General features: G+C 42.3%; 1 protein-coding gene across 1 annotated transcript in view; it reads right to left on the bottom strand.

The window, feature by feature from the left end:
• Nucleotides 1–27081, bottom strand: part of NEO1 (neogenin 1) — a 215823-nt gene that overhangs the window by 3117 nt on the left and 185625 nt on the right. The window contains exons 18-28 of the mRNA XM_059823584.1: nt 23220–23358; nt 20369–20476; nt 17094–17288; nt 16341–16373; nt 11692–11760; nt 10688–10835; nt 8622–8860; nt 7824–7916; nt 2333–2491; nt 722–976; nt 247–383 (exon numbers count right to left, since the gene is read on the bottom strand). Coding sequence (XP_059679567.1) covers nt 247–383; nt 722–976; nt 2333–2491; nt 7824–7916; nt 8622–8860; nt 10688–10835; nt 11692–11760; nt 16341–16373; nt 17094–17288; nt 20369–20476; nt 23220–23358 — 1575 coding nt within the window. The remainder of the gene's footprint in view (nt 1–246; nt 384–721; nt 977–2332; nt 2492–7823; nt 7917–8621; nt 8861–10687; nt 10836–11691; nt 11761–16340; nt 16374–17093; nt 17289–20368; nt 20477–23219; nt 23359–27081) is intronic.

The following is a 27081-nucleotide window of genomic DNA, read 5'->3' as shown; positions in this document are numbered from 1 at the left end:
AATAGTTGCAATTTAAGTGCCTATTCTCTGCATTTGCTGCCTTGTGTAGAAAGTATTTGCACTAAGATTTTTTTATACGGGTTAACAGGCAATGCGCTTGGCAGAAGGCAGAAGCCTCATTAACCTCTGCCTTTGAAAGTCTCAGCGCAGACAATACTAAAGTTTGCAAGTGTCATATAAGGAGAGATTCACCCCCGTTTGAGAAGCACTGCCAAAGAAAGCCACTGGCAGTGTAAGAGTACCTACGCTTTCCGAGTCCTCAAGCATCCTGGTGGTCTCCTGCACATCAGGGGCACTGGGAACTACGACTGGCATGGGAGGTCGAGTTCTTCCTAAAGTCCCAATTGACGCAGTCTTCACCGAGTGAACTGGATGGTTAGGAGCTTAAAACAAATTGATATATAGTTATGCCTCAGTCAATGAGTCCTTTTGGCTATTCTGAAAGCTCTTGAAAGTAGGAGAATAAAAAGGGTTCTATTAGAGGAAAATGAATGCTTCAAATTATGGAGTGCTGAATTTGAATATTTGTCTAGTTTATCCATGTACAGAAAAAAAAAGGGCCTTGAAAATTATACCAAGAAAATTCACTCCAGCCTCTGACCTATTTCCTTTGATGCCCAACTCTACCCCCCGCCCCTTAAAAAGCTTCTCTCATTTTCTTCTTAAAACCTCCTTTTTCTCTCTTTCGGCAAATATATCTCGCCAGTTTTGCCCCGCTCACCTTGCTGAGTCAGTAATGGTGTGCTTGGCAATGCAGGGTCATACGTGGAACCAGCCGGTGGAACTGCGGGCACCGCAAAACTCTTCAGCGGGTGGGAAGGACGGACGTGTGCCGTAGGGAGGTTCTGAGCCGAATCCTCCTCTTGTGCATTAGCCAGGTAAGACCCTGTGGCGCTTTCGGGATCCTGGTGGTCCGCGCACGTCTGAGATGAGGAAGCCGGCATGGTGTCCGTGCTAGGTGTGTTTCGAACAGATTCTACAACAGACAAATGAAAAAAAGAAGCGGTTCATTTTCTGTAACAGGAATGTTCTCTGCGGTCAGATGGAAACAAAACAGTAGTGTTTGCGAGCACCTTCTCCAAGATCGCTGTTATAAGCTAAAAAGTGAATTCACAGATTAACTATCTGTGTAGCAAATAACACCAATTCTGTGTAACTGTCCTGTTTTAAGGTGAAGGGCAACGGCTGACTAATAACAAAATAAAGCTTGAGAACCGAATGATTCCACAGGCATAGCACCAAATCAACAGTTTTGCACTGAAACAGCTACAGGTAATAAGACCTCAGATAAGCGGCATGGAACACAAATCTTCATTCTCATTCTACCCTTGAGTATTTCACAGTATTGGCATTCTTAAATAGGTATACATTAAGCATATATCACCGTAGTGCATACAGAAGAGCCATATTTTTTTCTGAGATGATGATAGACTCAAAATGCCTTTACTTGCTGAAAGCTAAAATGGAATCACAGGCTTCATTTGTTTGTCTGCAGCAGGCTCCACCCTGACCTAAGAGAACAATGAGATGGTATCTTGAATTTAGAGCATTGTGATCCCACTCGGACCACATGCAGGAAAAGATCTGGATTGTGAGAACTGTCACTTCAGCGGTATAAACAGAACAAGGAAATCTGCTGCCTCTAACATGCCGTCTGCCTGTATATTTGCAGCCTCATGAATTGTTTTGGTTTGGCTGTGGCACCTTCATTAAAATGTAGACCTTAAGCTAGAGAAGCTCAAAATTCACTTCCTCTCAAGATGTTACCTACGTGCATTTTAGCAATACTGTTGCTTCAGAATTTTCCAGAGCACTGGAGACATTACAAAAACTATTGCAAATGATTGTGCTTTAAGCCTAAAAACACTGCATAGAAATCACCACAATTTTCTGTGTGCTTCAGGAAGATTAACTGATGTCAGCTCTCGGTAGCAAAGTCTGGACTTTTGACCTCTCTCGGTTTTAAACACAACTAATTAGGAAAAAAGTTATCATATTAAGTAGCTCAAATTAGATTTAATCTGATGTTTCAGACGCCAGGGCTGAAGGCTTTGGAATAAGGAATCTTCCTATTTCAAGTTGTATATAAAACATCAAGCTTCGTTGCCCAAGGACGTCATCACGTACCTCAAGGATCAATATCTGATCTACACAAGAAACTTTACAGAAAACACAACCTACCAAGGATTTTGTCTGTACTTAAAGCGATCACTCTGCCTCTCGTGGAACGCCACAATGGAGACTGATCAAGTTAAGTTTCAGGCTTTGATTTCCACACGTTTCACTCATTGTTCCATTACAAGCAAAATCTACCTGATCATTTATATCTCACCTGTGGAATTGGCCCTGTCTGAATGGGACATGGATGTGCCAATCGGCCACGGGTTGACCTGGTGATGGAGATAGCTGCGAGTTGGCGAAGCGAGGCTGCCGGAGTGGAAATGATGGTGAGGGTTATCGAGTGAATGGATGGGATGAGCACTAATCACAGCTGTGAATGAATACAAGACAGAAAAATGCTTAACGTACAGACAAGCATGGACACGTACCGAAATGCACCACACCCCTCCCCTCTCCCGCAAAGCCACTGAACAGGGGAGCCGACTGCTCCGCAGGTTTACAGTGACACCAAGATGACATGTTTCGATATCAACTTCCCAACTCTGTTCCAGCACTTTAGCTCCCTCCGTGCCAAGACACCACACCCCCAAAAGAGGCAGAGCTCTTCATTTTCCTGTGCAGAAAGCGCATCCCTCTTGGCTGTATCTTTCAAGCGCTTTCTGTTCCGCTTGAGAAAAATGAAGTTCCGCTCCCTTTAGAACTTCCATGTATTTCATGCTGTGCTATTAATGTCAGACCTAATATGGGAGACATATGAGCTCCAATTCCAAAGTAATTTCTGGCTGTCATTGAATTTCTTAACATTGTAACCAAATGTGGCATCTTTGGTTAATTAAATAACGCAAGACAAATGATAAGAGTAGGACAAGACACCAAAGGCTCCATTCATTCCCTCTGTGCAGGCTTAGTAAAGCCCTGCTCCAGTACACTCAGACCAGAAGCTGCTTTTTCTTTTCTCCCCTCTTTTTTTGTCTTGCTGTTTTCTTTTTCCTGTTTGCGAGACATGAATTTTATACTCAATGAAAATCATCCTTTGCCCTCACTCTTTTGCGGTAACAGCAAAACAAACTCTCGCTACTCCCCAGCTGGGAGGAAAAGCATGCGCAGAATTTAGTTCTTACGTCAGACTAAAATACTGAATTGCTTAAAATCACCCAAAATAAAGAGTCTCAACACAGAAAACAGGAGGGAAATACTACCACTAGCACCATCAAGAAAACAACGGTTGTGGTTGGTTATTTTCTTTTGAACCTTTTCTGGAAAGTCTCCAGATGTGCTGCCTTTGAAAGTTACTTTCTAGGAATGGCATGATGCACAAATCCATCGTTATAACGGTGAGTTCAGTTAAGACTTGTTGCACTGATGCACGTGGTTTGAACCCAGAGGCTGACTAAACAAATCTGCACCCTCTGACTTCCTCATTTCCTGAAAAACAGTCTGTCAGCAGGACAGGATGTGTGAATTGACCAGTGGAGGCAATCTACTTAGAGATTTTCAGCTGTTGGTAATAAACAATTTCTCTCTCCCATTGAGTTATGCCAACAGAAAGCTAACATCATTATCAACCTCTTGTAAATGAAGAGTAACTAAACTCTAATACTGAGTAATCAGTAGGTTCTAGATTTAAGTCCTGTGAGATGGCTGTCGAGATGTGAAAAGTTGGATGTTCTCACTAAGAGCTTCAAGCAAGATTAAAATGCCACTTTGTCTTGCAGGGAACGGGCAAATGGAGGAATAACCCACAAAAGCTTGGAGATCAGACATCCAGCAGAGACAGCAGTCATCAGAGACACCAGGAGTTCTCTTACGCGTCAGCAAGGTAGGAGGCATATAGATTTTCAGGCATAACATTTTCCAGGCACAAACACTTTAATTACTTCTGTTTGTAGAAACCACTGGTCTACACCTGTGTTTCAGCAAGCATTTCAATCATTACCAAATATAATGCATGTCAGTGCAAAAGACTGCCTATATGTTTTTGCAATCACAATAAAAAAACCATGCACATACTCTACACCTCTCAAGACATTTCCTAAAAGCTTGGAGATGGGGAGAAGAACACAAAATCGTAGTAGCTCTGAAACACTATCCAAAGCAGAATATGGTGAGCAAGTGAGAAAAACCCGATCCAGTGAAAAGCTGTGTCCCCAGAAAGGGATGCCACAGGTGGGTTTAGTGCTGCAAGAGAAAATCCTATCCACAGCTAGATCTGCCAGCATTATCACAGCAGCCTGAACACCCTCAAAAGGTAGAACTGGAATATACTACCTCCCTAAAATATGTATCACCACCATATCACTTGTGTCAACTGTACGTCTTTTCATCCTACGTGGGACCGATCTTACAAGTTGCTGAGTATCTCACTGAATAACACACTATGAGGGGTACTTCGCTACGCTGTTTCGGTGGAGCACGCAGCATGCTTCAGCACGGGCTCCTATGTGAGTTTCTCTGAGGCTATGTGTATCCAACCCCGCATCCCATTTAGAGCAAAAAGACATAGAAGAGCGCAAGGGAAGAGTTTTTGCAGTCTGAATTTGTTACGGGGTCACACAAGTCTGAATTCATCATGTTCTAGTGCCTGGCATGGGACAGGAAATCATCAGAATCCAATAGCTGCAAAGTTAGACACCCGTATTTGACAGCAAACAGACTTTTAAGAAACTAATTGGAGTGAAGATGATTAGTGTAAAACTGTATCCTCCGCTCCTCCCTTATACATGTAAAACTGGGAGAAAACAAGGAGCATCAGACTATTTCTTTTAAAACCAAGAAAAAAAGATACTACATTTGTAAAAAGGTTGTAAAACAAGCAAAGAGTCGAAAATTCACAAACTGAGCTAATCGGGTCATCAGGACACTTGAAAAAGCATGTAGAGGCCAAGAAAACCAAGCACTCACTTCAGGTAAATAAAGCAAAAGGTTAGGAACTTGAAACGTAACGGAGTGGCCTGCTGCACCTCGAATGCTGTGTTCAGTTTTGGGCCCCTCACTCCAAGAAGGACACTGAGGTGCTGGAGCGTGTCCAGAGAAGGGCAACGGAGCTGGTGAGGGGTCTGGAGCACAAGTCTGATGAGGAGCGGCTGAGGGAGCTGGGGGTGTTCAGTCTGGAGAAGAGGAGGCTGAGGGGAGACCTCATCGCTCTCTACAACTGCCTGAAAGGGGGTTGTGGTGAGGTGGGTGTTGGTCTCTTCTCCCAAGTGACAAGTGACAGGACGAGAGGAAATGGCCTCAAGTTGCGCCAGGGGAGGTTCAGGCTGGATATTAGGAAAAATGTCTTTCCTGAGAGAGTGGTGAGACACTGGAACAGGCTGCCCAGGGAAGTGGTGGAGTCACCATCACTGGAGGTGTTCAAGGAACGTGTGGACATGGCACTGTGTGACACGGTTTAATGGGCATGGGGGGGTTTGTTGGTTGATGGTTGGACTTGATGATCTTACAGGTCTTTTCCAACCTTAGTGATTCTGTGAAATCGTTCCCTAAAACACAAGAGCTTGTGGTAGCAATTACCTGGCTACAGGGTTGAACATGAGCGTAGTGCTCGGGGAAGTCTGAAGCTCAGACCAGACCAGCACTGTGTAACTTTGCCTCACAGTTCTGTCACCGCATGTTAACTTTTGTACTTTTTACTTATGTTCTCAAGTCGGTGTTTCAGTCCAGTTGTTTAGAGGTTTAGCCAAGTCCCTTTCCATCTCAGAGTCATCATTTGAAAACTAGATATATTGTGTAATTCTTAAAATATTTCATAATAATAATTAAAATATCTTTCTACTGCCTGAACAAAGTTTCAGTTCAGCGCTTTTGCTCAAATCATCATTAACTGATAGGGAAATACATAGCTAAGAAATAACAAACCAGACATCCTCCTCATGTAAGAGTCTGCTTGGACAAACTCGCAAAACCTCAGCCCCTATCAGTGGTCTATCCATGTTCTAATAAATTAGTATAATGGCCACACTGTGGAGCAAAGCTACCGTACATATCGTATGCTTTTGGTATCCTTCCCAAAAGATGAGCACTGTCACTCCTTCTGAGCCATTTCTTCTGCTCAGGGGACTAGCTCACAAGTGGGGGTGTCTCGCACTCAGACACGTGGCGATCTATTGCCCCACGTCTCCAATTCTCTCCTACTGGACGAGCAACCGAGTTGTTTCTGAAGCTGCTCCTGAGCCCCCACTGCATTTTAGCATAAATCCATACTGATTTTGGTGTGCCATACGAGGGTGGACTATAAACTACAGCTGGTCAAGAACCGCTTCACAAATAGCTGTCCATGCAGTGGGGACAGCAGTTATATTAAATGTTTTGGTGTAAGAGTAGTAAGATCACTGCAGATATGGGTAAACATGGTCATTTAGAAGAAAGTAAGCATGACTCCTGTAAAAGTAAATCCCGCTTCACTAACCTCAGAGTTTCAAGACAGTGCCAATAAATATGGCAATAAAGAGAATCAGTAACTATAATACAGCTAAATTTTCAAAAAGGCTTTGACAAGGGTCGGCTCCAAAGTTAAAAAACTAAGTTGCTGTTGGAAGGAAAGCTCTTTTATGGACTGAAAGCTGGTTACAGATAGGAAGAAGCAAAAGGGACTGCCTGATCATCAGTTTTCAAGACAGAGGAGAGTCAGCAGGAGATTCCCCAGGTATCAGTGCTGGGACTGGTTTGAATCAATTATCATTCGCAGTGACCCAGACATGGAAGCAATCAGAGAAATCTTCAAGTTTGGAAATTATATTAAGGTCCTTGGGGTAGTCAAATGCTATTTTGATGGCAAGGAACTCCAGAAAGACCTCACAACACTGTCTGAGCGGGCAAAGAGACGGCAGGTAAACTTTAGCATAGCTAAATGTGCTATTACAGTAGTAATACATGGAGGGAAAAATAATCCAAACAGTACTTAATGTGATACTGCACTCGGAGCTGGCAGTTACAACTCAGCAAAGAGCTTTTGGAGGCACGGTTGACAGATCTCTGCTATCATTAGCTCAAGATGCAACGGCAGCAAAAAAAGCCAACAGAATGTAGCACCTCATTCAGCGAAGAAGGGTTTGAGAACAAGGCAGAGGACACCGTTTCCTGCTCTGTAAGACCTTGGTGGTACTGGGTGCAGCTCTGGCCTCTCTGCGTCTCAAGCAGCATGTAGTAAAGTTAGAGAAGGCTCTGAGAATGGCAACTGAAGTGATAAAGGGGATGGAGTAGCTGCCTCATAAGGGGAGGCTAAAAAGGCTATGACTGGTCTGGGGAGAAGATGACTAACAGTGGAGAAGAACCTGACAGAGATTTGCCAGCTCTCTACAATTCCTGTGTAACAGCTGGATACTGGCAGAGTACAAAGCGAATGGACTATGGCCAGGCTTGTAGGATCTCCTGAAAAAGCACCTGCGTTGCCACTGGTGGAAACTGGGACAGACAGACTGTTGGGACACATTCCTAACTCTTCCCTACTTTTGCAGCCTGCTTCCCGCTCACTCAAATACAGCTATTCAGTTTCTCCTTTTAACTTGATCTAACTCTGCCTTCACAATAAGGGATTCGGGATACCTTCTTTGAACTGTTTCCACTGCAGATATGACAGAATTACTTAGGAGAAGTAAGTAGGAGGGCATTACATATGAGTGTGCGTGCCTGTGCATACAGCATCAGCCTGGCTTGTTTGGGTGCTCCCAATTTCAAGCCAGCTGGTAGGTGGGCTGCTGACTTACGCTGAGGCGGTTGAGAATCAAAAGGCATCATCATCTTGGGCCTCATCCCCCTTCTTCCTGCCAGTGTAGACATGCTATCTTCTGACTCATGCCCTGGAGGAAAAATACCGAAGGTTATTTACCATTGCAGCAAGACTTCTGTGATACCATACCAGATGATTTCAATCCTTCTCTCTATTTCTGGGCTGTCCTGATTGTAAGCGGCTCTGTGACTCATAATTGATAAAAACAGCTCTTTCATCCTTCACTAGAAGGTGGAAACGAGGACAGTTAAGGTAAAGATTATTGGGCACCGGAGAAACTCCCCAGGCCATAATGCAAACACAAACCCCTGGCAGTGCAGCTCTGGGCAATGAGTGGCGGTACAAAGCGTCACACAGACCATTGACAAGTTAACCACTCACCGAGTGAAAACTCACCCACACCTCAAGAGCTGAGCAATAGCTGCTTAAAGCGCCAAAACCCGATTGTGTGTTTGACCACTGAAAAAATGTCCCACGCATCTCTCAACAGTTCAATATGAAACACTTGTTAGACGATCTTCTGATTACTAATCGGTATTTACCAAGGGAAATTAATGATTTAACTCTTGGGCACTCAATTTTCTCGCTAAAACATGTGATCCGTCCTTTTCAGAGAGTCTTATAAACTAGGCACAAACTCAATTCACTACTTGGAAAATAAGAACAAAAAAAGGTAAGGGTAACTGAATAATACGTCAGTAAAGTGATTTCATCAGATATAGTAAAAGGTATTTACTTTCAAACATCATGGTCAAAGTATTTGTTGACAGCTCACCTCTGTAGGAATTCCGCCTTTGATGGATATTGCTGTCCATGGAATTATCAACTGGGGTGATGTCTTGGGAGTTGCGAGGGATTGGGGTATCTGTCATGATTGGATTGGGATCTGGAGATTTATCTATGGGTTTTAGCTCCAGTCTTTCATGATGGATCCAGAGGTCGGGAGGCTTGACATCTTTGGAGTTTCCCTTGTACTTATGGGACCCATTCACTGATTTGCAGGCAGCTCGTTTCCTTGGGAAGGAAAACAAATGCAACGTTCTTAGATGTAGGCTTCCTTTCACTTGTTGGCAAAGGCCAATTTTCACTGAGATTTCCTTCAGATCTTGTATCCAGCTGAGTAGAAGCTACCCACTGGGCAGGAAGCTTTGAATTTTACATATAAGCACAGCTGACATCTCAAAGCATATTCTGCAACTCTGACGCCATGAAATTTGTCTCAAATGCTACCACGCGCTGCAGAACTGCGCTCTACAGTCTAAGCTTTCATTAACAAAATTTAAGTTTCCAGTACTTAGGGTTATTAAGAGAATATTCTAAATATGAAGTCTATGTACATCATGCCGTGTCCGTACTCCAGGGCTTACAAACAACCTCAAACAACAGCTGTAGAAGGAGTGTGCAAATAGCCAATTATCCCAATAGGATGGTTAACTCTAAAGACTAATGACAAGAACATTCATTTTTACCGCTGCTCAGGTCAGACACATCTTACTAACGTGCTTTTCATCGCTGTTGAACAGCAGCAGCAGCAAACTGATTGTGAGGCAGACGTTTGCTGTGATGGAATTTTGGAAAAGTAAAATGTCGAGTTCCAGCACTGCCCTCCGCACGCACTCCTCACTTGGGACCCCGGCAATGATGGAGGAAAGGTGTCCCTTCTGGGTAGCACACTTGCTAGAAATGGCTAAGACAGGACTAAATAAAATTTTGAAAATACCAATGAACGGAGCGCCTCTCATGTAGGTGATACGCAGCCAGACGTGCTGCCGGCACCCAGCTTTGAGCACTGTGGCTGAACGAGTAAAACAGATCAGAAGGTTATTCACGGGCTGTGGGTTGCTCCATGTAGGAGAGGTGGCATTTAGAAACCGGGAAAACAAAAGCAAGATTTCAGAGGGTTATTTCTGCTCTTTGAAAATAAAAATACGTCTCTGGGGTACAGGTCCATGAATTTTGCCCTCTCCCAAGCACATCCCCCAGCTGCTGGACCATCACTCATCTATCCTTGCTCTCCCCTCCTGAAGAACTTGCATTTTTGCAGGACGGTTCAGCTTCAGCAAAGCAAGTGGAAATTCTCTTCTAAGCCTGGATTTAATCACTTTCTTAAAACTCTCTTTTGCATAACAGTCTTTTCAAACTTTAAAAAAAAAGCTTTCAGTTCTGTTCAGTTCTTTCAAAGAACATGCAGAAACAACCTTCAGGAGCCTACAAATGGAAGCATCGCTGCTGTAGTCTTAATTCAGCTGCTCTAAATGAGAGAAGAATTAAGATACAAAACCATATTTTGGATTTTGAAGCATTTTTCTAAGGATTCCAGCACCAGATTCAGATTCCACTCTGGTAATCTATCTAAAACCTGGATTTTACCATGCACAGCTTGTAGACCTACTCCACACAGTGAAGTACACGCTAAGAACAGAAGTGAGAATCTGCCTGAGCTGTTGAGCTCTCACAGCTCTAAACAGATGTACTGGCTCGCGTTTGGAAACAGTATTTTAAACAATAATATCTCCTCAGAGGGGGTGAGTGCAGGTATACGTGAAAGCATTGCCCCAGTTTGCCTGTAAACTCTCGATGCTTTGTAAACTCTGAAACACTGATTAGGAAAAACAGAACATCGCCATCATCACCACACGCATGATAACTTAGCTGCATCGATACATCTTACCTTCCAAACACAAGAATTCAAACTGCATTACTGATGTGTTGTCGGAACAGAATTTCTACAGCCCGCAAGACTTAAAAATAATCAACTCTAAAGCACCATAAAGAAAAGATTACATAATAGAATTAAGTGAGAAAGGTAGGACAGGGCAAAGCACCACCCGGACATCTTACTTTTTTTGGTGAGAAGTTGTGCGACGAGTGCAGAAGACAGCGACTATCACCACTATCACAATGGTGATCACTCCAACAGATACTATGATTACAAGGAGCATGTTGCTGTCCAAGGGAGAAGTAGGACTTCCATGGGGACTGTTACTGCCTGTAAGGGTTTGAGATGGGAGAAAGGGGTTATTTATTAGATAGAAAAAATCCCCATCAAAACCAAGCAGTGCCTGTCAGAGACTTCCAGAATCATGCAGATTAGCAGAGTAAGAAAGATGATAGTTTGTCTGCTAGGATTTCAAGTGAACGCTTGCTTGGTTTTTTGTCATATGCCAACTGTGTTTCTGTACAATTGTTAAATCCGTAAGATGCTTTATAGATCCATTTCCAACTAACAGTCTATAAAAATTTATGTTCACCCTACTCAAATAGTTATCATAAAAAAATTCAATAGTCTAGAGTCCGAGGAGAGTTAACCCGGGATCTTGCTAAAATGACAGCACTACAGGCATCCCCTTGGACCCAATAATCACATGAATCGGTGTCAGTATTGAATCGGTGTCAGTATTCTACAGTGGTCACTTCCCCCTAAAAGAACACATTTTATGTAACACTAATGAGCGTTACCTTAGGGCAAGGCTTCCGCAATGCACAGTGCTAATAAGGAGAAGGAGTTCAGATGATTTTTTTCCCCTCCCTAATATGTTCTTACTGAATTAATTTTACACTTGTGCACTATAGCAGCCACTTAAAACTAAACTGGGAACAAGATCTGCTTATCAAGACTGAAATGTAAACGCATGCGATGATATTTTTTCCGTATACCCCATAGAGTAGGAAAGAACATTATGACAGAAGTATGATACGATTTCTTGAGTGGCAACAACTACCATCATAAAGAGAAAAAGTTACTGGAACAGCCGTAATCAGAATTTTCAGTAGGAGATAGTGTCACTCGGCGAAGCACCAGAAGACACTGCGTTTAAATTGAAAAGCTTTACAACAACACTTACCACCAAGCGGTGGTTTGTAATCTGGTCCTATGTCCACTGGGCGGCTTCCTTTCCCCGCAGATCCTGAAGCTGAAAAGGTCGTATATGTGGTACTTTTATATACGTATATATACGCGCACGTACTCATAAACACACACACTTCAGCATTTCTAAGGCAGCTCTTTCAGAACTTCTCTGAACCACTGTGAGCATTTATTTCCTCCTTTTCTCTCCCCTGCAACATGATTTGGCTTTGAACAGCAACTGTGTTTCTCCAAGAAGAGAACCACTTCTTCAAAAGAGCTATTTAATAATTAGTTTCCTACGTTACTATTTTCCTAAGTAAGCTTAGGAGCCTCTACTAATATTCATTTTTTAACATATAATACAAATTATTTGCAGTAATACACAGGTATGTGTCGAGGCAAATGGCTTTGACACACTTGTGCAGACAGTTAATCATCTTGAAACAGTAATTATACAAGTTTCTCTTCCTAATACCTAATTACAGTAAGTGTGGAAGACTGGAAGTAAGTGGAAGATCAAAAGCCCAGTAAACGTAGTATTAAGTCTCTGCCTATCCATAAAAACTTGCTTTCAGCTTCTCCCCGTTCTTTTCTGCTTGTTTCACCTTCGCCGCAAGTGACGATGAAGTATCAGAAAAATGTTTTTGGTGAAACCTGGGAAAACAAATTAATTCGTTTCAAAGCTTAATGTTTACAGGCTGACAACGGAAGTGAACGTATCCGTACCTCAATTATTACAAACTGAGGCAAATTACACAGCCCCTCCTGAACCTTAGGTACGGCTAGTGGGCTCCCAGGTGCTAAATGCAAGAGCTGACCTCCCAGCTGAAATGCCGTTCTCTTTTTACTCTAACAAGTACTTCCCCTTGCGTAATTCTCGTCTAATTTGGATCACTTGCTGCCGCAGCAAGACGCACGAAGTCACAAGTTCACCTCTAATGTTGAGACCTCTCCTGAGTTAGCAGAATGCTTCCCGCAGCTACAGCTCTACAAAACCCCGTTCTTTCGCTTCGGCGTTTTCATGGAAATGCACTAATGCATAATGATAAAAACACTGTAGTAGGGGAAACGTACAGCCAGATGCAAAGAACAACGTTCCTCTTGTTATAGGAATCCATAATACTTTGCACATTTTTACACCGTTATGCGCAAAAAGCCAAAACCACAAAAACCCAAAAGTCTGCAAATTCGGCGGTTTCACAATCAGGAGAAGGATTTTCTGAGTTAAAAATCCACTCTAATCAAGAAGTAATAAGTGTTAAAGGATGTGTAACAAATGGAAATTGTCAAGCTAAAGCCCGTAAATTAGTCACTGTGAAATACAGACAATTGGTAAAAGCAGCAGAAGGTACCAGCAAGAATACTGATTCAGCCCCGAGAAGGGTAGAAAGAAGGAAAGTTACGTGTATATAGTGAGGCGTTAGATGCAGTCTAAAATAATGGAAAAGATGCCTTGCAGGACAAATCTATAATGAAAAAGACATATTGCACCTGCCAGTCTAGAGAAGACACGGCACTCAGTGAAAATGTCTTCTCTTTTTGAAGTACTGGACTAGTAACTTTGCAGCAGCAATGAAATAATTTAACAAAATTTTAAAGAGCTTGTATTTAATATATTTACAGCCGTACGACCAGATAACTTGCACTGAAAAGACGTGAAAAACCCCCTAGAGGAAGACATGCTGGAGCACCGGAGAAGCTGCGGGAGAAGGGGGGAATAAAAACAACTGACGATATTTTAAAAGGACAAAGAGACGCCCTATGCATTTTTAGTGCAGCAGCTGGAGCCTGAACATAGGCAAGATCACGGAAAAGGTGACAGGTAGGAGAGTTGGTGTCATACTTTATGCCCATCTTTCTGTTTTATTGAAAGCAGGTATTTTCAAACAAGCTAAATGCCAGGCTACAAATTTGGCTGGTAACAGTAACTATGCAGACATACTATATTAAGACTTCCATAAAAGTACTGAGTACTGTACAATGCTTTGTTAAAACCAGCATAATAAAAAAGCAGTGTGGCACATATTAGCAAGATTAACAGCTAACTAACTGATAAGAATAAGAATTATAATTGCAGAATCATTATTCACAAGGGGTATTTGTAATGAGTTCTGCAAAGACCTGTGCTTGGCCAAGTGTAATTCAATATCCTTAATAACACCGTGAAAGAAAATCAAAATAATTGCTACTGGAGTTTACAGATGACATAAAATAAAGGAGTAGATAACAAGATACACGAAGCCACCTGCACAGACCAACAGGGATCATGTGGTACATGTGGGTGTAACACATGGAATCCGTGCGGTTTGTCATGGGGTCTGCACTCCCTGAGCAATGCATATACTCGCACAGCCAACTGCAGATTTTATATACCCCCCGTGTGTGTATACGTGGTGAAGTATATAAATCACATGTAGATGATAAAAATGTTAGAAGGCAGTGATATGGAGCAAGCAGCGTTCTGGTGCGCAGTCGTATTTCCAAAGGGTGTAGACATCCTTGGGAATAACTACCTGCGCGTGATCCCTGCAGAGCGCGGCAGCTCAGGGACGCCCGATACTGCCACTGACTGTGCGGTGTCACTGTCCGCCTGTTTTCAACAAAGCAAAGGTGCCGACAAGATACAAAGCCCAGTTTTCAAAATACGATGACATTTAGGAACCTAATCAAGTCGCTTCTCAGTATCTAATTCCTGAAACCCGGGATCAACAGTTTAGCCTTTAAATTCTGGGGAGCTCATTTCTTAGGTGGTGCAACCTAAAAGGATGACCTGACTCTTCTCTGCAGTTTATGTGGGCGTAAGGACTGCGGCTCCTTGCCTCCCTCGAAGCAGCTAGTCACCGCCACAACGGGGAGCGTAAGCCTTGCTTCGACATGATATGCTCTGAACAAGCATACACACATGCTGCATCTTCTGTATGGACACCAAATCTTAATGAAGTTTGGTGTTGAGGTTTTCCATTTCCTTCTGGGTTAAGGAACAGTTGAAGATAACATTTCCTTGAAATTGTTTTGGGTTTTTTAGCTTGTCAATCTCTGTGTTACCCATTAGGTATCTGCAGCCAGACAAAATATTTTTACTTTGTGTTACTTTAGGACAGTTTTACTAAGATTAGACACCTTAACCTTTGCTTTTGTACTAGGCCAGTGCAACTCCTTGAAGCCTGAGAGCAACACCCGCTAACTTCTCCTAATACAAGCTCCGTGCTATAGAAGTGTGTGTAAGAACAATATGGTGTACTTAATACAGAAGAAAAACATTGAAGCAGGAGAGAGAAAAAAAGATAGAGCCGCTAAGGCCAGACAGTCAATCCCGTTGTCGTTTTGTTCCTTGCAGTCCCAAATAACTTGTCTACTATTCCTGAAAGGACACAATTCCGCAATTTAGTGATCTTGTCACAGAGCAGGCTTTGCTGCTCTTCAGCTCGTCTTCTCCTTTTCTACATTCAACCTACCGCTACGATTTATAACCTCCGACTGTTCTTAGAGGAATCCTGAAACAAAACTCTCTTGGCTTTTATGTAGGGTCTTATGTTTTACAATTACATAATTTGATAAAGACTAATCAAATTGTTACTAGAAGAATACGTTACTTTCGGATGATAGCGACGGATGAGAAGATTTAGTTGCCTGCTGAAATGAGGTTAGAATAGTGCAGAAGAGAAAACAGCAACTTTTACATAAAACCTTTTAATCTTCTCCTATTTCCTTCCACTTGCAATTGAGACCTAACGATGCCACGGTGAGCATCTGCTTCCCCACAGACAAGGCTGAATCTCACCTAGCATCTCTGTTCTACAATATGAATATGAATATACTCCGTAACTGTCTCGTATCAGCATTATTTGGTACACAGAAGGTAAAAGCATATTTAAAAAATTCTAAGTAACAAGTTGAAAAGCAAGTCAAAAAAAAAAAGCTCATTCTCAACCCCTTCAGGGTCTATTTAATTGTGCATCTAAGCTGCTTGCCAATGTCCTGTTAAACTCATCCCTTTAGACTAATTCTTCCCCTTTTTATTGGGCTTGTAGGTTATTTGAAAGAAAGCAAAAATAGCCCTGGGACATTCACCTTATAATTCAATGGAGTAAACTCAAAGCTACCATTTTTCAAGCTAGCATTTTAAAACCTTAAGGCTTTTAGTAGCTAATGCTGTGCTCTTCAGGAGAGTCTGGAGTCTAAATGAGCTGACAAGCAGATTCTCTCTTGCAAAAAAGCTTTCTAGAGCAGACGTACTTTCCTTTATCATGAAAATAGTTATTGATGTAGAGCTCACAAAACAGCACTTCTGCTAATCAGCTGTTTGATCTTCCACCTCTATGCACTGAGATCTTGCATCGATGGTCAGAGGCTGGCTGGAGTATCACTGAATCCAAATTCATATTGATCGAATGATTCAGCTCTGGCACAACCCGCTTCTCCCTTCACGTGACATCTGACTACGGAGATCACTTTATATTCCTAACACCCAAACCACAAACAGGACTTCCAGTTCTTCCGCTATTAAAAGCGCGACAGGAGCTTGCTCATTTACAGTTAGAGCAGCCAATAGTTGTTTCATTTAGGAAATGCAACAGCACGTGGATAGGAAAAACAATACGTGTGATGGATGGAATAAAACAGAATGCGTGACTATTCATTTACCTTGATCATTAGGCATTTTATCTGAGGATTCAGCTAGTGGGACAAGCACAGGGAAGGAAAAAACAAGAGAAAGATCACAAGGCTTGAAGGAGTGAAAGAATTTAAAGTTTCACATGGCATAAGTAGACTAGCTACAGCTCTCACTTCTAACCACCGATACTCATATGGAAAAAGTACTGTTAGAAAATCCACTCATAACTTTTTCTTTTTCACCTCCCCTTAGAGTACTTGTTTTCAAGCTAGCATGCATTCGTACTATTTCACCAGTCACCATTCGTACTATTTCATCACCGAGCAGTTTTTGACTTAAGAGCCTGTCGTGTCACACTATTCCCCATTGCATCATCCACGTCACTAGCGAGCAGCTGCGCGCTGGCCACCAACGCCAGAGCCTGCTGCTTTGTCCCATTTCATCATGAGCAGACGTGACACGCGAGACCTGGAATCTTAAAGCAACTAAAAACTACTTTTCTGAAAAGCACATTTAGGACGCGGACCTTGGGCATTAATAACTAGATGACCTAAGCGCCCACCAGCAGTTTTGAAACAACACAATTAATCAAAAGCAATATTTGCGTGTGTAGTAACTACACGCAAGAGCAATCCAATGGAAAATTTCATTCTAGTCAAACTCCATTGTCTTCCCGTCTTTTCCAGTCTAAATGTAAAATTCATGCTACTGGTATCTTATCGCTATAGAGGCTGCATTCAGAAAACGAGACGGAAGATCTGTAGATACACGCGGTACTTCACCTTTCGGGGTTCTGAACTGCACTGCCTCAGACATAGGGCCCATGCCCTTCGAGTTGCGGGCCTGAATTTTGAAATAGTACGGTGTATCGAGGGTCAGTTCCTGGATCTGATGGGTCAGCCTGTTTCCCACGACGGGTTCAATAACCCAATCATGGATTTCAGCATTCACATCCGTACTGTAGTAAATGATGTATCCTAGTCAAAGGAAAAAAAACCAAAAAAGAACTTTATCCATAAAAGAACAGGACAGTCATAAGATCTCACAGAAAACGTTCTATTGACTTTTAACGACGTTTGCACAGCTAAATGATTCTGGGTTTTCTGAAAGTGTATTCTTACTTTTTCAAAGACTAAGAATGCATTCAAATAGTAGACGGCCTTCCGATCTTAAACTGTTAAAAGAGTATGTTGAGAGAAAAGAGCCATTTAAAATAGGAAAATCATTTTTGATGACTGTTCATTGAATATGGAGAAATTCCTCCTTTCCATCTCTTTACCTGCTCGTGGACCAAATAATGTAAAACAATATCAAGCTGTTATTATCAAAACATCCTCAAAGTATCAATATTTACAGAAAATAGTTAACCTTAAAATAAAAAAAACATTCTCATGCACAGCTAAAGAACGCATTTTCATAGTTCATAATTATCTTATTATTTTTCAGTTTATTAACAAAGACGACAACAATCTGAAGAGTACTGAAGTTATCTGGCATGTCACAGAAAAAAGGTATGGGAAGTTTATGTTTTGTTATTAAAATACACTACGATTACAAACCAGTACAAAGTCAAAGCTTTATAACTTTTTTTATATAAGAAACACAGAGCCCTGGCACAAAATAAGTACTTGCACAAATACAGGGTAAGGTCATCAGCTGCTTCATGCACAAATTGCTGCTGCCCTTGTCTCACAGCCCACCGGTCTGGGCGTTACAGCGAGGAAGGGGAGACGTTCTCCGGAGTGACTTCCACTTCTTTCAAGCAGTTGGAAATACTGCCGATACCCCAAATTCACATAAGTCACAGTAACTGGTATGGCATGGAGGGTGACGCCTGAAATGCCGGTTTTAGGTCTGGCGTGCTTGGCTTCCTCCCTTGGTGGCACAGCTAATTGCTGGGGGGTAGATTTAATGATTTGCTACTTGTACAGGTCACAAAGCAACGTATCTGTAACTTGCCTAAGAAGGGGCAACATATATATGTGTGTATATATATATAGTGAGAGTTAAAAGCACTATATATAGTATAGTGGCACAAGACTACTGACTTAACTTATGACTGTACTAATTAGTCAGCACCTATAATGGTGCACAAGCAGCTGGAATCCAGCCCAGCCCAGTTCGGATTTGCCCATCCATCCTACCCACCTCAAAAGGAGATCAGGGCTGAAAAGACAAGTATTCCACAGACACGCGATCCAGGGCATGGAGTTACATCATCGCTTAGTTTTTACGGCATTACTTGATGCAGAGATGAACTGAGATGGGTTAATGAGTCATTACAGGAGTAGTAAGTGGCTTTTGCCGCTGGCAGCGGCTCCCCCCCGCAGAGGGCAGGCAGCCCACGCGTCCCTGAACCCGGCTGCTTTGCTCCCCTGGCAAATTGGATCTGATGCTTGCTGGGCTCTGCTTTACCACAGGATGATTTATTTTCTTTTATTTTTGTAGCTGTTAACTGCTGCTTAGCCAAAAACTAACAAATACGATACGTGTTCATTCAACACGGATGAATAAATGTAAGGTTCTCCTTCACAGTACAGACACTGCAAGGAGATACTTCACCTGGAAAATTGAAGGCGTATGATCATTTTGCTAATCACATTGTGCAAGGAAATGCTGATCTCTTTGTACGCTGCCTTCCCTTTCTCATGTACGCACTCGACGTGAGATGGTAGGCTTATCTTTTTAAGAGCATATATAACCTGGGGATACTTGTGCCTTACATTTCACATCTGTCTGAATGACCCTCGCTGACTGCTGGCAACCAAGTCCTTTAACCTGCAGTTAAGATAAAGGCTCTTGTTTCTCCCGTCAAACCTTCTTCCTCACATAGAGGAAACATCTTGTTGATAATAAAGTAACGCAGAATTGGCTTATATAGCCAATATAAAAAATATATATACACCCCATATAAACAGCTATACTCATGCAGAGAGATACAAATGGCTCAGACAGGCGTTCTGGTGCAGAGTAAGCCGCCGTCTGTTGGAGTTGCACCCTGACTGCTCCACTTGTGAGACACGCTTGGCACCCGACGACACGGAAGAGCAGTGCACTGGTGTGCTGCACAACCCTTCCGGCCCTCCTGTCTCAGCACCGACACCAGAAAGACAAACAGCATACCTGTTCTAGCCACACCGTCCTACCTGCAGCCTTTGGGCTGCGTCCTCAGCGCCTCTCCGCCTTTTAGGGGTCTTCCTTACAGTTTACTTAAAGGTTTATTCTAATTACTAAAGGTTAAGAGTCTCCAGTATTCTGCCTTTTCAGAGGGACTGAATTAGTTTTGGTCTCCTGTCTAGAAGCCGGGCTACAGCACTGCCTACTCCGATGCCAGTCGGTGACAGGTTCCGAAGGTTTGATTCTGCACCGTAGTTAAATGTGACAACCAAAGCAAAATCACACACTGCAAACCGTATGCCAAAAAGATCTGCTTTAAGCTTAAAGCCTGGAGTCAAAAAGGAAAATGCAAGTGAATTATTTCAAAAAGCCTTTAGAAATGGGAATCCAAACAGAAATTACAGAAAGGAAACTGTAATTATTATTTTCTGTAAAATTATTTATCTGACGTGAAAGCAATGCAGTTACAAAGGCAAATAACAGTTTACTCCTAACGGTTATGTTGGGGGACTAACAAACTGACTTTAAGTCTGTTCTGTGCCACAAAAATGACACCGAGATGACAAACAGCACTGGGATGGAGTCTTCTACATAAAATACTGATGGGCCAGATGCATTAAAGATGTATTTCTGGAGGCATGCTATTAGAACAGCACAAGCTGATGAAGGCAAAGGTTATTGAGATATTTAAACTTTCAATTATATTTCTGGTTAGACTCCAATTTCACACTGCAGTTAGTTTGTATCTTAATATACTTTTACTAGGTACAAAAGTAAATAATTAATCCGAGCTACTAAAAAGATTGATGAAGAAGATACAGACCTCTTGGCTAGCTCTAGGCTAAATTAAGCATGGAACACGTTCACATGGTTATGCAGATTATATTCTGCTGTTAACCAGGCAACTTATATCTGCCTTTATAGCTCATGCAAACTGCACCTGTAATTTTGCCATTGGCTTCGGATGGAGGCTGCCAGTTAACAATTATTGTCCGAGGTTTTCCTTCTTTGCTCACCACAGTCACGTCTTTGGGAGGAGAAGTAGGAACTGCAAACAGACAAAACGCAGGCTATCAGAGACAGGTTGCCCAACTTCACTGGGTATGAACAAGTAACCTCGGCACCTTTGCTTATTATTTATCATTAAAAAAAAGGCACGTACAATAATAAAAATGCTGCCTGTTCCTTCAAGCTTCAGATAAATCTACCATCCTAGCGTAGTGGTCTTACTGATTTACTCCATTCAACTGGCAAATGCCATCCGGTGTGCAGCACCTCCCTTCCGTAAGGAGTTACCTGTTTCTGAAGCTTTTCTGTCAACAGAGGCTGTGATTCATGACTGAATGAGCACGCGTCTTCAAAAATACACTGTCTTTGTACAAAGCTAACAGTTGGGGTTAATGACTTCTAACCGGAATTGCTTCGGTCATCATAAATATTACACCAACTTGGGAAATAAAGACATTTTACAGGCAAAGGCATACAAAATATCTCCATGTTTCCAGGTTTATGGTGGGACCGAGACCTAGTAATGCCATTTTGCCACTCGGAGCTGAACCAGCAAAGGAAATTCACCAGAGCTTTAGAATCATAATCCATAATTGCCAATTTACTTTAGTGAAGAATTTTTTGTGATTTGCAAGGAAATCTGCACCACAGAAGCATCTGAAATCTAGAAATATTTGCCGAACACAACTGTCCAACCTTTTTCCCTGAGTTGCCAGAGAGTAAGACTGAGAGAGGGAGGGAGGGAGGGAGAGCGCGTCCTTCTCCCACCAGCCTCCTCCCGCCCGAAGTTCAGGAAATGGCACAAGCTGCTCCAGCGGAAGACGGAAATCTGAGACCTGGCTTGCTGTGAACTAAACGACCCAGCCGGGGCTCAGAGTAACGGCTTGCAAATGCACAGAGCCCACGTCTCCAAAGGTGCATTAACCAGCCACAGTTTGCAACGCTGCGTTAGGAAAAACACGAGACTTCTAATTAGGTAATTTTGAGCAAAGTAAACCCACCTCGGATATTTAATGCTATAATAGTAACGTTTAGGGCTTACACAGTGCCTTCTGCATTTGAAGAGCTTTATGTATATTACCTAGTAGAAATTAATCCGTCCATCCTCTGAGATGGCTACCTCTTATCCCGATGAAGAATAATAGCTGGAAAGCAGGGATAGCAAAAGCTCCAAAGTAACTATTATCCCAAATACCTTAAAACATGCTCAACAGAAACGTACAGCCGTAAAGCACGATTTAAGGCCCTACAGTAAGCTTCAGAGACAAAAAATCAAAAATCAGGCCTAGCCCTCAAGAGATCACCCAGCAACACTGAACCCAGTATCCCGTATTTTTCTTCAGCATCAGCGGAGGAACAAGTCCTACACAACGCTGCTACTCATGAGTATTCAAAAATAATGAGTCACACACTCAGGAATTTGGCGAGTAATATAAATCACAAGAGCTGTTATGAGAAAATATATTTAGCCTTTTTTGTTTTAGGTTGGTTTTGTTTTTCATTTGCTTCTCAGCTCCCAAGCTTTTAGGTCATTATTTGCACATCTTCTTTACAACCACCCCGACTATTTCTATTTAAATGAAAAGAAACGAGACCTCCTGTATCTCGCCTCACTCCTGTACTTTTTGAGGTTCCAATTCTCTTCTAAGAACTTTATTTGTGCAACTTTTACAGTCCCTGCTCTTAGCGTAGAGCTACGGATGAGAATTGTATCTGTGTCAGCCAAAATAACAAATAAAGTGTTTCAGTGTGGGATGGGCATAGTCATGGGGATGGGAAAGAAGCCTCAGTCCAGCCCTGTGCTTCAGAACGGTAGCTGGCTCCACATCACGGCATTCCCACCAAAAAACAGTGTTTTCAAAAGCAACTGTCGCTCACAAAAGGTTTATGGGACTTGAGAATAAGTTAGGAGCTTTCTGGTTGTGTCCTGGTTTTGCTTTTTCTTATGCCTTGTTTTAGAATATCTGAATGATCTCATCAATTTTTTGCATGCTTGATTTTTTCGCTGTATTTTAATTTAGCATGAGAACTACAGGGTAATTTGGATAGGCTCTTCTTTGTCCTTACAGTTCACATAAAGAGAAACCTAAGCAGTAAATTTAATTGCACAAAAATCATTTAACACTGCAGGATAAAAAGAGCTAATGAGGGACCGGTTGGGGGGGAGAGAGGTTCTGGACCTCGCAGTTACTCGGTGGGCCCGAGTTCCTCCCGGCGGCTACAAACCCTCTTCTGTTCTCTACTTTGAGAGCATGTCACTTCTACAGCACCGAGGACTGCGATGGCAATTGCTGGTGAAGAACAAGACTTCAGGGCTGATTTGGATGTCTTAATTTCTACTGGGATTTTTTTTTTTTTTTTGTTCATTTGCCTCATGCACTTCCGCACTCTGTAATAATTATCATCATAATTACAGAGAATTTTAATTATTATTTGCTAACCCATTTTCTTTGTATTTGCTACTAACATACTCTTTCTGAGATGTTTCAAACATACGCTGCTTTATTCTCTCCTGTCCATGAACTGTGGTACATTATTCATTACTTCTCTGTAATTTGATGTAAATTCTTTTGCATGCAATCATCCTTTGAATTTTGAAGTATGTTGTTGTTTTTTAATCAGAATTTCTGACTAAACTATAAAGAAAAGAACCCCCCCCAGCAAGTATTCATCAGCATAATCATTTTAAATACATGCTTTCCCTCCTCCAGGATTCTGGCAAGACTCGACTTTATTCATCCCGTCAGGAATGTCGGCCCTTCCAGAAAGACACAAAGGAGTACCTAATTCAAAAGTTGTTCCATGTGCTGTCATACTCCAAGTACTTGATCTTCGACCTTTAGTCACCATCACAGAGAATTCATACAAGGTATTTGGTTTTAACCCGGTCACTAAATAGCTCAAAGTGGTCGCATTTGCAGTCTGAAAGAAAAACAAAAAGCGTCAGTAACTTCTGAACTGAAAACCCTCCATCACCAGCTCCCAAACACCCTTGTCTCAGGTAAGCGTTTAAAATGTTTTAGCATTGCTACATTTTCATAACACGGTCATTAATTCTGTAACGGTTTTGCTCTGTCATGCAAATTGATTAATAAACTATTAATGTTTTATCCTAAACTAGAAATTCCCTCTGCAATCAGTAAGAGCATTTAACAGCAGTCAATTATAAATTAAAAAAAAAAAAAAAGAAGCAATACAAGGTCCAGGGCACACTTGTTATGCAGCAGGCTAAATCACCGTCTACTTGGGGGGGTTTAATTTACAGCATTTCATTAACTGATCTGGCTAGGGAAAACAATGAAGCCCAGCTAACAATAACAGTCCCTCTTGAAATCTGCATCTGCCTTCCAAATTCCCGTTAGAATTTTCAGTAAATATTTAACATACTTCAAAAAAAAAAATCAACCGAAAGTACAGGTGCTGAGAGACTTGAAGATAATGAAGCTTTATTAATAGGTAGATATTTTTCAGAATAAAAATGGTTATCTAGGATCAGACACTGAAACTGCACAGGGTTTATAGTGTGATTTGTAACTCAGCCATTTAGGTAGAATTTTTGACCTTTAGGTTAAAATAGCTGGTATTTGTTACACATGACTTGAACATAAACAGAGAGTACTTGAGGCCCGTGGAAAAAAAAATAATGTATCTACATACATGTATATTCCTTACCTTGACCTACAGTAATCTAAATATAGAATTAATGAGTTAGTTGTTTCAAAACCGTGACAGGGCCATACAACAACTGTACTAATAACTACTGCCTCAGGAGACAACTGTTTTCAGCTACATCTGTTTCAAGGAAAAGGCCATCCGTAAATGCACTTTCCCTGAAGACTCTATGAATAACATAGTCCAAGTTCTACAAAGAAAACTCTTATTTCTCAAGTATCAATGACAGCTTTCTCGTTACACTAGGTGAAAGTTCAGGAAACTGTTAGCCAAGTGATACTTTGATTTGTACAGTTATTTTGCTTGTTCACAGATAGGCGTTTTGCCAGTTAAGACATCGCAAGGATGGACAGGCAACAAAGACGTCATAAAACTAATTAAAATTGAGTCCTCCGTTACCTTTAAACCTTTAGTTGATACAAAACTCAGTGTTGTTTGAAAGTAACTGTGATTGTGGCTGAATGGCTCAGACAGGCAAGTGTAGAGCAGTACAGTTCTTACACGAGTTCAGTGACAAGGCTTGACCGAGCACAACCTCCCTGGTACAAACACGAAGCCCTGGGTTCAGAAGAGCTTTTCATCAGCTCTCGAAGTGCCAGGCAACATCATCTCCCGGCTCTTTGCAGTGCGGCTCAGGGAATGTTAGGAAATAGCTGATGCTTCAGTAGAAGCTGCAAAGACCTCTGGCTGGGACAATTATGTACTGACGCTGTATGGGGCCGGTCTCATTTAGTATCTTTATCGACGATATGGATGAGGGGATCGAGTGCTCCCTCAGCAAGTTTGCAGACGACACCAAGTTGGGCGGGAGTGTTGATCTGCTGGAGGGTAGGAAGGCTCTGCAGAGGGATCTGGACAGGCTGGATCGATGGGCCGAGGCCAATTGTATGAGGTTCAACAAGGCCAAGTGTTGGGTCCTGCACTTGGGTCACAACAACCCCATGCAACGCTACAGGCTTGGGGACGAGTGGCTGGAAAGCTGTTGGTGGAAAAGGACCTGGGGGTGTTGGTCGACAGCGGCTGGATATGAGCCAGCAGTGTGCCCAGGTGGCCAAGGAGGCCAACGGCATCCTGGCCTGTATCAGAAATGGTGTGCCCAGCAGGAGTGGGGAGGTGATCATGCCCCTGTACTCGGCGCTGGTGAGGCCGCACCTCGAATGCTGTGTTCAGTTTTGGGCCCCTCACTCCAAGAAGGACACTGAGGTGCTGGAGTGTGTCCAGAGAAGGGCGACGGAGCTGGTGAGGGGTCTGGAGCACAAGTCTGATGAGGAGCGGCTGAAGGAGCTGGGGTTGTTCAGTCTGGAGAAGAGGAGGCTGAGGGGAGACCTCATCGCTCTCTACAACTACCTGAAAGGGGGTTGTGGGGAGGTGGGTGTTGGTCTCTTCTCCCAAGTGACAAGTGACAGGACTAGAGGAAACGGCCTCAAGTTGCACCAGGGGAGGTTCAGGCTGGATATTAGGAGAAATGTCTTTCCTGAGAGAGCGGTGAAGCACTGGAAGAGGCTGCCCAGGGAGGTGGTGGAGTCACCATCACTGGAGGTGTTCAAGGAACGTGTGGACGTGGCACTGTGGGACATGGTTTAGTGGGCATGGGGGGGTTGGGTTGATAATCTTACAGGTCTTTTCCAACCTTAGTGATTCTGTGACGAGTCCAAAGGAGAAATCTTTTCCTAGCCTCTTGCATTACGAGCTGACTTACCCCCTGAAAAGCACACCACTTCTTCCTCTCCAGAACACCTATGGAAATTCCTAACACAATTTAAGCATCCAATTCTGTTTATAGTACTTTTTAGCTCCTAGCTGCAGTCATATGTGGGAGCTGGAGTCCTTTTTACAGGTTAAAATTGTATTTTTCATCTATGGCTTTGACACTTGGTATCTTTTAGTTTCACTGCACATCATATGGAATGTATATGATACATGAAGGGCTAAACTGGAGTGTTAGACTTCTCTACTTGCTTCATTTTTTAACACCACTTAGTGTTTTTAAGATCACAACATGCCCCACAGTACTAAACCCTGCTCACCTACTGGAAATAAACTTAATAAATATTACCCTGTAAAATTTATTTTCTTTTTATACACTCCTAAAAGATCCAAGTTCAGATTTAATATTTTAGCTTACGCTTGAGAGCGTGCTGATAACTCACAGGTAGCCTGCGAGGAGGACAACTCTGCCCCACCAACAAAGGTTCTTTGAGAAATGCTCTTTGATCCACATTAGTGAAACTGCACGGTTCAAAGCACAGTGGAGTATTTTAGCTTCAGGAACTGTATCACATCTGTTCCTGTGTTTATATGCTCTAGACTGACACAGCTCCTCCACAAATTTCAGAAAATAAGGCTCCTTAAGGTGGAACCTCTTAACTTTTATTTGAAGTACGCAGCCTCTTCTTTAATAATAGTTTGTGAACGTCAGCATGGAAGGGGGGAGCAAATGTAGGAAACATGAATGAACTATACCGACATCCAATTTTCTGATGGGGAGGATGGATGAAACAACACTGGTTTGAAGAGATGTAGCTCTGGATACTAGAGAACTGACACAAAGATAAGATTTCTGTGTGCAAGGCTGCGTAACGGAGATGCTCTGATGCAACTGGGCAAACAGCCCCAAAACATGCAATAAATAACAAAGCTGCTGGAGATGGCTATGACAAACAATATACTAGCTCATACTTAATAAAGTTACCAAAGACCTGACTGAAACGCAGCAGCTTACTGAACAGCACCGCTGAAAAGAGGTTTTGCCTTTCTTAAAATTAGCAATTGTTATTGTCCAACAGAGTAGTACAGAATTCATGACTGAAACAAAGAAGGAAAGAGTTCTCCAAACATCGTGGGCCAAAAATTTGAGCAAATGTTCTCAAACTTATGTCCTTTCAGGCAAATGCTTTTTACGACGAGTAACTTTGAACTATATTCCATCATTACATATTATTTTTGGTCCACAATAAAACTTCTTGACCACTG

This window comes from Gavia stellata, chromosome 13 (genome assembly GCF_030936135.1).
Source record: "Gavia stellata isolate bGavSte3 chromosome 13, bGavSte3.hap2, whole genome shotgun sequence".
Taxonomy (NCBI): Eukaryota; Metazoa; Chordata; class Aves; order Gaviiformes; family Gaviidae; genus Gavia; species Gavia stellata.
This window is presented reverse-complemented; position numbering and strand designations above follow the sequence as displayed.